This window comes from Melopsittacus undulatus, chromosome 4 (genome assembly GCF_012275295.1).
Source record: "Melopsittacus undulatus isolate bMelUnd1 chromosome 4, bMelUnd1.mat.Z, whole genome shotgun sequence".
Lineage (NCBI taxonomy): Eukaryota > Metazoa > Chordata > Aves > Psittaciformes > Psittaculidae > Melopsittacus > Melopsittacus undulatus.
The window spans coordinates 56,618,377-56,630,515 of record NC_047530.1 but is presented as its reverse complement, the minus strand read 5'-3'; the positions used below and the strand labels follow the sequence as shown (position 1 = coordinate 56,630,515).

Genomic DNA, 12,139 nt, shown 5'->3' with positions numbered 1-12,139 from the left:
ATTGTGTGCAGTTCTGGTGTCCTCAACATAAAAAGGACCTGTTGCAGCAAGTCCAGAGGAGGCCATGAATGATGGTCAGAGGGCTGGAGCACCTCTCCTATGAAGACAGGCTGAGAGAGCTGGGGTTGTTCATCCTGGAGAAGAGAATGCTCCAGGGAGACATTAGAGCACCATTCCAGTACTAAAGGGGACCTACAAGAAATCTGGAGAAAGGCTTTTTACAAGAGCATGTAGTGATAGAACAAGGGGGAATGGCTTTAAACTGAAAGAAGGTAAGTTTAGATTAGACATTAGGAAGTTCTTTACTGTGAGGGTGATGAGGCACTGGAATGGGCTGCCCAGCAACGATGTGGCTGCCCCATCACTGGAAGTGTTCAAGGCCAGTTCGATGGGGCTTTGAGCATGGTGGAAGGTGTCCCTGCCTCTGGCAGTGGGTTTGAAACTAGATGATGTTTAAGGTCCCTTCCAACCCAGGTCATTCTAGGATTCTATGACATGAAGTAAACTGTAGGTATTTTAAAACAGTGTATTGATGTGTGTAGATACTTGTGCATTTTTCCTATTTTAAGCATTGAACATCCATCGTGAACCAGTGCTAGCAGTATTTAAACATTTAGCATGTCTGAATGGAAATAGTTTCTAAATATTCCTACATGTTTCCCTTCACAGTCTTTATGAATGCAGCGATACCAATTGCAGCAGTACTTATAGTAAGTATGGACTTTTCTAAATAGTGTAATTACAACTGCATTTTCAAGTATAAGTGATGTGGAAATGAGGAAGGAAGAGGACAGAATGCAAACTATTTGCAATTCATCTGGGTGAGAATGGAAAATGCCCACTTGTCTGTGACCAGAAGCAGTCTGGAATATGTAGCACTCCCCCAAACTGTTAAGAGAGTATTAAGTAAGATTCTGCAACTGAAATGTATATGAAATAGGAAGTCTTCGTGTGTTTCCTTCTTGATGACAAAACACTGGTGATGATGTCTGTCTCTTTATAGACATTTGTGGTCCATGCTCATCTGACAAGAAATGCTGACTTTTCCCCATCGGTGGCATTTGCCTCCCTCTCACTGTTTCATATTCTTGTGTCTCCATTGTTCCTGCTCTCCAGTGTGGTTAGGTCGACCGTCAAAGCATTAGTAAGGTGAGAACTGTAAAATTAATATCCTTGCTACCACCTCTCAGATTTCTGAGAATGTGCCTATTGCTCATTTGGTAATGGTAATTTAGAAATAATGTGGTGATTATTTATGGTTTTGTTGTAAATTGCTTTCCAACTTTCCACCTTGCATGATTCCCTTGGTGGTAGCATGTGGGCCATGTTCTTTGCTGATGAAAATGTCATAACCAGTATTTTGTGGTCCATACCTAGTACATGGGTTGAGCTATATTGGTATGGTATGCAACTTACATGTGCTAAGAACATAGAAACTGAAAACTTACTGGAGATTTAGTTCGTAAATCACTCAAATATTTCCTTCCATCAAGCACGTGGAAGCGAGAAAGTTTATCACAGAAGCACATAGTTTGTTTCAGTGTTTAACTCTTGGGCTGTGCTCAGCCTCCTACCCTCTGCCTGAGAGGTTGCCTCTTGTTGGAGAATTAGATTTAAATGAAGAAAGCATAAAAGTCAATGTTAAGTGTGAGATTAAGTTAATGACTAAATGTTTACTCTTGACTTGATGAATTTTTACTTTGTTGTGAACATGTCAGTCTGTGTTCATAGAGTGAAATTACAAACAATAGAACTGCTGTTTCACTGGGAGTTTTACATTGAATATCAAGAGATTAGTGTGAAAAACCTAAACCTTTTAATGCTTTTTCATATGTAGTTACATATGCAGTGTAATGCTATCTGACTGATGGGGGGAGGCAGAGAAAGAGTTTGGGCTTCTTACTTTACTAGCATCTCTCTGTGACCTTCAATATAGCTGTCTTTAGAGCATTCTGAATTCTAGGACAGATACTGGACACCAGCCCTTGCTTAATTACATTTGTGTCACTTTGGAGATGGAAAGAAGACTCCAGCAGGAGGCTGAGATTGCCTTTGCTGTGTCAAACAGTGCAAAGTCAGAGCTGTGTCCTCTCTCCTGACAAGTGTGAAACCCGAGAGCATCAGCAGCTGGCATGAAATGTTTTGCAGCCACTGTGGTAGTCCCTAGAGTCATGGCAAATTGTCACGCTAAGATCACAGCCAGCAAAGTATCAGGGTGCTCACCCTGGCACTGGTAACGGGCTTGTATTTTGGCTTGTCTTGGGCATTCTTTGCAAATGTATTGTGTGCCTATTAATGCTGCAGGAACAAAGCAGTTAGTATCTACCAAGTATTAATGACTGATAGCTAGATGCTCTTAATGAGTTATTCTGTAGTTACCTTCTTGTTAAGCTATTACACTGCCATTTGTAGTGCAGACAGAAATCCCCTGGTTCAAAGTCTGTCAAAGAGCTGATGTGATCCTTTTTCTTCCTGGCTGTTCATATCATAGTAACTCAGGTAGTGTTCCAGAGTGCATTTCTCCTTACTGCTGGTGCTTCTTTAGATGTGTCTTCTGCGTATCCCATCCTTCAGTGCAATACTTTGGAAGTGTGTGCCAAATATTGTCAACTCACGCAAATGCATGCTTGCTTGAATAGTGAAAGAGCAGACAAAAAACTGAGCACCAATTGATGTATTTCTCAAATGTGAGCTCTTCAAGGACAAAGGATACAGTGTACAGTTTTCCATCTGCAAAGGTCAGGTAGCAAGAGTGGCATTGTGTATCTTCCTGGGTTTAATATGAAACTGCTTTTTCAGTCAGCTGTGCAAATAACCATGTTTTTATCAATGCGTCTATTCTGTGGCTTAAAAATAAGCTTCCCTGTGGAGATAATGGAATAATAGTGAGACTGCAATGTCGGTGAGAGCTCTGCAGAGAACATACCTTTTTTATTCTTTAGGAGCGTAGATCAGTGTGGCATCCTGAAATACCACTTGCTGCCTTTATCAAAGGTTTTCTTACAGTTCTGCTGTGTTTCTGCAGTAATTGCCATAGGAGCAGCAATTCCAGAATTAAGCAGAGCACTGGACAAAGGGGTTGCAGAGAGAATTCATAGCACTTGAGAGTACAGCCACCTTGATACACAGCCAGCGAGAGCAAAATGAGACTTCTGAATGGCTGAATAAAGACATGGTTTTGTTTGGGTATGCATGGTCCAAGATTATGTTTGCTGTGTTCTCTTCCTCCTATTGTAGACCTTGGAGCAATTAAGAGGGACTTCTCTATCTACCCTCAGAACAATTATTCAAATATCAGTGTAATTTTCTATAGAGAATATAGGTGCAGCTGCATACCAACTCTATATAGGCAACATCTAAACCATCATTTCGTCTATTTAAAGACATGTAAAATGTTCTTGTAAACATCTGGTTCACTGAACAGAAAAAGTAATATCATTCCTAGCACTGTTTTCTAGAGCTTTGTGCAAATAGATATAAATAACCCTAAGTGATGTGGCTTCTAACTTCTTCCTTTGAGGTAACAGACCTTCCCATTAAGGGATTTTAGCCTGACACTGAACCTAGATTAGTTATTACTCCTCTTGTCCTATCCCACATAGTTATTCTCCCCCTTTTCAGTTGCTTGTAGGACCTGCTCTAACAAGGACCCCAGACCTCAGCTACCTCAGCAAGCAGGCAGGCTAACAGAAAAACTGTAGAACCCGTTCTCTCCTAGGTAGTCTCCAGGTGGCTTTTATGTCTGCTTGTAGGCCAAGTGCTAACTGTAAAGGGCATCTGTTTTAGGAAGTGCTGTAATGCCCTAGTCCAGGCACTGTTTTGGCACCAGTGGGGTGTCTCATGAGGTTATTAGAGGAAACTAAATCTCTTTCTGAAGACAAAATCCCTGGTGGGGTGTGAGGGTGTGTGGTATTTTTATTTTTTACTATATGCATGCTAACAGAGAGCCCCATATCCCTGTGCTGCAGTGGCATTGCTTGCCTCTTTCTCCCCAGTTAGCCTAAGGCTAAATATTAAAATCAATGTTTTCAGTCCTTGTACATAAATTCAGTTTTAGGCACTTTATCATTTTGGAGGCCGATTGTTAACTTATTTCTTGCTAATTAAACCTCTTTGATGTTGAGACATGATTCAATCCAAATCCTTTATAAATTTCATTTGTTGCCCCTGTGAGCAGACTACTTTTTCTAAAGTCAGGTACAGAGATAAAATTGATGTAATGATCTATTAAATGTCATAATAAAGGTGCATGATCTGTTAGCTAATTAAATCTTAAGTAGTCTGTGAAGATACCATGCTTTCTTCTTTGTTGCTGATTGTCAGGATTCCTTCTATCTCATCATGTTCTGTAAGCTATATTCCTTTATCATGTTATCTCATACACTTCGTATTTCATCATAGCTGGTTGAATTTAGCTCATGGCATACGGATTTCATCAGACTGCAGGTGTCCATGGAACTGTTCAGTAGAATTGTGTGTAAACACTTCAGTAACATAAATTACACCAATTTTACTTCAGCACATGAGTTCAAAACAAAGTACTGTTGTAGCTGGTCAGCATCCAAACAAATGCCTGCAAAAATCTTTTGTGTAATCACTCTGGTGGTGTCAGAAAAGGAGTCTTGAGAAGCACCTGCACAAACCATTAGAATATCATAGCTTTTAATAGACAATAGGGGAGGTTTTGTCAACTTCCTTGCAGTGATTTCTCATGGCACATTTTCATATGCCTGTAACAAAATGAAAACAAACAGTGCAGCAGACAGTGGCTGAAATATTAAAAGAGATGCTCCATAATAAGCATTACAGAGAACAAAAGTTTTGCATTCCAGGTCGAGGCGTGATTCTGGTTTTTTCCCTTTCAGTGTTCAGAAACTGAGTGAATTCCTGTCAAGTGAAGAAATTGGAGAAGAGCATGATAAGTCTTCAGAGCTAAGAAGTGCAGATAATCACAGCAAATACCAGGCGGTGGTGAGTAATGCTGTTTAATCGCAGGTGAAGTGGCTTGGAGTAATTTGTACCAAGAATGAATTTTGTACTTTCCCATATCCCACTGATTATTTCTTGCAATTGCAAAGACTGTCTTTAATACCCTGAACTGCACAGGTGATAACTTGGTTGCTTGTATCTAGGGCATTTTCTGGTACTGCCACCAATTACTGCTTATTTCTGTCTTTCTGATTTTGCACAGCCACTCAAAGTTGTTAACCGTAAGAGGCCTGCCAGGGAGGACTGGAACAATTACAGCTCTCACACGAGAAGACCCATTAACATCACAGAAGCAGATGATTTTTGTGTAAAGGTGATATGAAGGTCACTCTAATAACACTTATTATAGTTCACTAAGTCACTTGTATTCTGATGGCAGTTTCAAATTCAAGAACCAGCATTTGATGTGAGCTGTAAGACACTTGTGCTCATATCAGAGAGCTTTCATCTTAACAACTGATTACTGACCTCTGTGTTGTGATTAGCTGTGTATATTCCCTTAGATTTCACTCAGAAATCTTCTGTTTAAAGTGTTTAATTCATTAGCCCTGTTCTCAAAAATGTCCAACTTAGAACAGTCTATGTTGGAAGGAATCTCAAAATATCATCTGGTCCAATCTTTTATGTATGCCAGACTCTTTCTTTCACTTCCAATGCCTGTACAGAAAAATGATCTGAAGAAAATGAAAATGGGTTTGATTTAGACATTCCTAAAATAATCTTGTCATGGGTTTTCCCTTCCTCTTTTGGAATTCCTGGTAGCCTTTCAAGATGAAGTTAAAAACTAATCCACAAAGACCTAAATTCTTTGAAGAATGAATAAATTACCCTTACCACCTTGAAGACTGATGGTCTTGATCTGCTATAGAAATGGCCAGAAGTATTAAGAATCCTGGTAGTTGTTATAATGATGATGGTGCTTGTTTAGGAAGTCTGCTATTACATTTGCATTTTTGGCACAAGAGAGAGAATAATTCAGTCTCATAGGACTAAGTAGGACAACTGGTAGTGCTTTCAGGGTTGGGGTTTTTTCCAGGTTGTCATCATGCTGCTTTGGTGCAGGATCCTTCTTGAATATCCTTCCAGAAAAATAAAAGGTATATTTGAGACAGGGTTGGGGTGGGTGGTATTGGATCAAAGTGTGGAGTGACAGCAAAGGAGTTTGTCACAAAGGAGAAGCTAGAGCAGTAACCTCTGTAAGGACAGTGTTTATAAAGACTCAAATAGAAAGCTAGGAGCAGCTATAATCTTTGGCTCCATCTGCTGTCATCATTTCCACTGGTGGCACCCAAGTCACGGAAGTTCTGCACTTATGAATTGTCTTTGCAGCTCATTGCCCATGAAGGGGCTTTTCTTTCTTAAGAGAGGATGCTCTGGCTGCTGTTGGTAATCTAGAGGGACAACACTGCACTTTCATCTGCTCATCTTTTCAGGTTGCTTCACACAGTAAGAGTATCACTTTTTTCTTCAGGGTCGGATAAAAGTGTCCCATTCCACTCTTCTCAGATCAAAATTGTACCTTGCATTGCTGAAAGGCTCTGAAGGCTTCAGTGGCTCTTTTCCCTATTTTTAACAGTATCCATGGAAATCTCCATTTAAAGTCCTGAACAGGCTTTGTTTCTTGGTTGTTTTGGGTTGGTTTGTTTTTAGTAAAAAGATTTCTGTATCCAGCAAAGCCTATTTTATCTGAGAATCATATCAGAAATACAAAGGAAAATACTGTAATAGGCAGCAACGTCTGATTTCTGTGGACAGTTTTGTGAATCCACTTGGAAATTGGACTGTGTAATTGCTATACATGCTGCAGCATGTCTAGAGTGACATTTGCTGCTCTGCAGATAGCAAACTGTGACCCCGTATATAATTTAATCATGTTGTAATAATTTCACTTGTTTCACGTGCCACCTTAGAAATAACAAAAGAAACCTTAAACAGCAACTACTTTTTCCTCAGGAATTTTCCATAATTTTCTAATTATTGTGCTTGTTTGAGTTTCCTGCATTGAGTAGAGGCTAACTCTGTTCCTATGCTCAGTGTAATGAAAACAGAAGTGTCTCTGATGTTGAATAAAAGAGGCCTGCTCTAGACCTGGTTTTCAGTTTCTTCTCTATGTCTTGGCACAGATCACAAATGGATTTTTCACTTGGACACCTGAAGGTCCTCCAGCATTGTCCAATGTTGATATCCGAATCCCTCAAGGTACAAAATGACATCCGATATACAGAATGAGGTGTTTTTCCATGAGTGTTTGGTAAACCAGAAGCTCATATACACTTTCCTCTCTTGCAGGTCAGTTAACAATGATTGTAGGACAGGTTGGCTGCGGGAAGTCATCTCTCTTGCTAGCCATTCTTGGTGAGATGCAGAAGATCTCTGGGAGCATATTCTGGAGCAGGTAGTGCTTTAAAAATTTAAGCTTGAATTGAGTAGTAATGCAGAAAAAACCCAAAATCTGTCCTGGAAACCTATTCGTGGAGTCAGAGATTTTGTAGTCATGCAGTCAAGTTAAAACTTTACCCTAAGTTGAAAAAAAACCCTAGCCAGGGTCAAACTATCCATTCCATTAACAGGCATAGATAATCATACTTTGGTATTCTGCACTCCAGCAACATAACCTGAGTGAAATAGTAACTAATTTGGAATCAGAATTAACTTGAAGTGTTGTGCTGCTACAGAATGGCATTTACAGTTTCAGGTCTGAGCTCATGTCTTTGCATGAAGTTAAAGAGGTACTGGCTCACTGGCAGTAGTCCCTGGCCATCCTTTTAGATGTGCTCCATCCCAGTACTGATATAGTACCTGAGAAATTGAAGAGTCTTCTATAAGTGGGGATGAACTTCCCCAGTTCATCATCCCTGATTTGACAAGAGAGAAAGAGTCATGTCCTTCCCTACTTTCCCAAGTAGCTGTGCTCTGACAGCCAGTTATAGATTACACTTGTGTCTAACTTCTGTACTGGCCATGAAGCTGTACTGTTAGGACTTGGTCTCAAGTAAATGACAGATGGCATCATATATTACAACTCCTATATGTGGTTTCCAGTAGATTACTGCCATCTCTAGTACCCTGTCTGATCAATGTGTGTGAACATTTTTGGCCTCTTCATTTTATAGTGCTAGAATTCCTAGCCATGCTTTGCCTTTTGGGATACAGTCATTTGCAGGAAAAGCTTGGCAAATTACAGAAGAACCTTGAGAAATAATTAGTTTCATTTCCAACTGGTTGGGAATGAAGGAACAACAGTGCAACTGTAAGTCAAATCCACACACTCTGATGGACAGAGGGTCATTGTTATGCAGTGGGTTCTGCACTGATTTTGTGAAACAGTTCTCACAAATTCTTTGTGTTTTTAGGGGATATTATTTATATCTAGCTTTCATGCAGAAGAGTCACACTACTCCGAAGTGCACAAGCAATAGGACAAGGAAAGAAGGTTTCCTATTATATAGGTGGGGAATATGAAACATAGGAAAGTGACCCTTTCAGCTAGTAAGGGAGACAAGAGCTGTAGGCAAAGTTCCAAATGTAGTGATCTATGCATTAAAACATACTTCCCTAAGCAGAAATTCAGAGTATGATGAGGAACTATACAGAATCCCTGCACCCTTATTAGGTGAACGAATTTAATTTCAGCAAGGCTGTGACTTTTTACAGATGACATAATATGATTAAGAAGTGTAATTTGAATGTCTGATGCTAAACTGAAACAGGTGACATGATGGTTGTGGTCAGACTGTGTTTTTAAATAGCTCTTGTTTAGAAGTATGTACTTCACAGCAGTGTAAAGGTCAGAACTGGTTTTCATGTCTTCTGTATGTGCCAAAGTATCACAAGGTAAAATTCAGTTGTTATCACATTTGCTTTGCTATCTGTCAGATATGTATAAAGGGGCCTGTGGCTGAGACAGTGTTAGCACTGTAAGTGCTGGCTGCACTGGCACAGATTGTTTTGTTTCATCTTTCAGAGCTGCTACCATGTGCAGTGATCTATTCTGAATGATAGAGGCAGTCAGTGTAGGCTGCACACCTGTGTTGTAAAGTTACCACATGAAAGCTCCCTTAATTTGATAAGAAAATGCTAATGCCTGACCAGGTACATGCAATATTATCCCCAGTTCAAGGAGACTAGTCTTATCAAGTAATCACCATAGCCTTAGCTTGGGCAATAATGTCACCAGAATCACTAAGATCCTTGTTACAGCTCTTTCTACGGGAGGAGACAAATGCTTGGCTTCAGTCATTCATATTACACAATAGTCCTGATTTATTTCATTTCAAATTTCCTTCCCCTTCCCCTCCTCCAAGGTCACAGCTATGAAGATGAAGGATGCATCCTGCTGACATGTCACTCAGTGCTTAGGAAATCTGGATTCTATTCCTGGCCCTTCCCTTGGTCTGATGGATAACCTTGCACAAGTCATTTCCCTCCTCTGTGCCTCCATGCTGTTTACTGACAAAATAGGATTAACTGCATATCATCTTTATTTGCTTCCTATAAAAATTATTTGTTTCAGAACCTTAAAAAGAAATGTCATTTCTTCCTGGGCTAGGAACAGGCTTGTCAGAAGTGAGCATTGGCTCATTTGTGGGTTTTTTCTTGTTTGTATTACAGTGTGTGCCTAGAAGATCCAGCTCAGATTATTGCATCTTGTCCAAAGGAGGATGAGAGCATCTTAGCATAAATATTTTACAAGATGGTTAGAGATTAACAAAAATAAAGAAATCATTATTTACATTCTGAACAGATGGTAAATAGTCTTGATTTGACTGGTTATTGAGTAAGTAAGTACAGTATTTGCCATGCTAGTTTTTTTCTGGCCATTATCTTACATTAAATAGTTCCAGTTCAAGTCCAGGGAGCAGTTTATAGTATAAGTATTTTTGGAGTAAATAATATCAGAAAATTCTGAAATTCAGTGTGAAATAGTTTGCTCAAAGCTGTCATTTATTTCTAAATGGGACATAAATACTCCCCTGTGAATCTAGAGTCCTTAGAATGTGAAGAAAGTGCTAGATTTGTTAAGGTTGTTAACAGTAGATTTTCTTCTGCTCTATGTGGAGTTGACTCTTTTCATCAAATAATAATATTTTTGAAGTTATTTTGATGTCTTAAAAGTACATTGATTTTTACAAGTATGTATTTATTGGAGTTTTCAAAAACACCCAGGTACTTGAATTTATTTAAATTAGAAATGGAGTTCAGAAGGCTTGAAACTCTCAGTAGGTACATACTTGCATCTTTAGACGTCCATATGCCTCAAAACATTACAGATTTAGACTTTATTATCACATATACATTACTTTCATGGTGGAAGTTACCAGGGCGGTCCCAGGTAGAATGGATGCCTGGCCTTCTACCAGGTGGTACATGAAGCAGAAACTGTTGTTCAGGGTCCTTTTGTTGTACATTTAGGGGCTAGAAAAGATATTCCCCGTTTCAGTACCTTGATAGTTTCTGTAAAGAATGTGTTGCTACTTAATGGTATGCAGCAGGTTCGTGGGTTTTTGGAGAAGGTGCCATTGAGTTCACACAGTCACTGAAGACCAGTGGAGTGTGAGATGACTGTGGAAAAACTTTATTCAGTACACTGACCTTTGGAATAAAGATACTAGTGGCTGGCTGGTAGTCTCTAATACTACAGTAAATTGAATTTAGATACTGTCATTCCTAACTATGCATAAACATTTTGGAAGCTTCTCAAACCAACATTTTAACCTTCAGGTCTAGCTTTCTTTCCTGGATATTTATAAGCATATGGTGTTAGCATGAAGTTAATGGGACTGTTCTCTTTAAAGTCTGAAAAACTTTGTTCCTCCTTGATTTTGTTTATACACTTGACACACAGTCAAGTGTATTCTTTTCTATGGAACTGATTATAGCATCAGTAATAAGTATGGCCAGTCACCCTTGGTACATGTTCAGAAACAGCAAACCCAAAACCTGTCCATCTCTCAGACCTGCCCACGCTTATGGGAACTGCCCAGGCACATCCTTCCTAGGATAAGGCTGGTACAGACTGCAGCATGTTGCAAGTCAACTGAAGGTGGGATTTGGGGTTCAAACTATGTTTAAAGTATGTGCTGCGAAGGTGCAGTTACTGCCACAGAAAAATACAGTGTTACAAATTATCAGGTTGTTTTCTCTGAAAATGTCCCTCTTGTTTCTTTTTTAATGGAACTGGATTCTGATCTCTGGGACTTCTCATTTGTGATAGCACCTTCAGGAGAGAATAGAGGTGATTTTATTTCTTGAGTCAAATTAAAAGTTTATAAGGGGAAAAAACCCTTTTATTCTTTTTTGGCTGATAAAATCAAGTCACTTTGTGTAGAAGGAACAGATGCTGTGCTGCAGTTCTGTGATAAATACTGTTTGCAGTCTGTGCACTAAGTGGAATATAATAGTTTTACTTTCTGGGGCAGATTGCCTGTGCTTACTTAAATAAACACTCTTTGCTTTCTGTTTGTCGTGCAGCTGTGCTTCTGACAGTGAGACGGGGGAAGACGTCAGGTATGGTATTGTGTGCAGTTATCAGTCTTCCTACTAAATTGATGGCAGTGGAAGGAACCAAAGATTTCTAAGATCTGTGCTTGAGATTTTCACAGTCAGAATTCTGAAAATCAGTGAAATGCATTAATTAGCTGAGGATACAATTTTTTAAACCACTTATGTGACTTAGAAAAATCAGAGCTGGATTTCCTTTAAGAAAACATTGCCATTTGGTGACTTTGAAAATTGTATCCTGTCTTGCATGGAAATCATTTTTACCGGATTAACGTAGCTCGGCTTGGATTTTGGGAATACCTACCAAATCCATTGAGGGCAAAGCTTTCTGACATGGTTGTAAAAGTGACAATCCCGTCCCTGCCAAAATCATTGACAACTTTGTTACTGAAATTGGCAGAGGAAAAATGTCATATGATGTCCCTTTTCTTGATTTATGATAAAGTGTTTCTTCTACTGACCAGAATATTTCCTTGGTTCTGTGACACACCAACTATTTTACTGCTGTTTCTCTGGGTGTATCACCCTCTTCTCTTCAGTATACCTTATTTCTCAGACTTGTTACCTGGTTATCAGTCTGAGTCCTGCAAAACTTCTACTCCCATCTGTGTGTAGTATGAGAAGGAGTTTCATGTATCTTAGTGACTAA

At 39.4% G+C, this 12,139-nt stretch overlaps 1 protein-coding gene across 1 annotated transcript in view; it reads left to right on the top strand.

Moving 5' to 3' along the window:
* The window catches only part of ABCC8 (ATP binding cassette subfamily C member 8), a 74,800-nt gene that overhangs the window by 30,963 nt on the left and 31,698 nt on the right, over positions 1–12,139 (top strand). Inside the window, exons 11-17 of the mRNA XM_031052735.2 lie at positions 670–710; positions 1,004–1,149; positions 4,866–4,971; positions 5,192–5,302; positions 7,113–7,188; positions 7,279–7,384; positions 11,461–11,496. Coding sequence (XP_030908595.2) covers positions 670–710; positions 1,004–1,149; positions 4,866–4,971; positions 5,192–5,302; positions 7,113–7,188; positions 7,279–7,384; positions 11,461–11,496 — 622 coding nt within the window. The remainder of the gene's footprint in view (positions 1–669; positions 711–1,003; positions 1,150–4,865; positions 4,972–5,191; positions 5,303–7,112; positions 7,189–7,278; positions 7,385–11,460; positions 11,497–12,139) is intronic.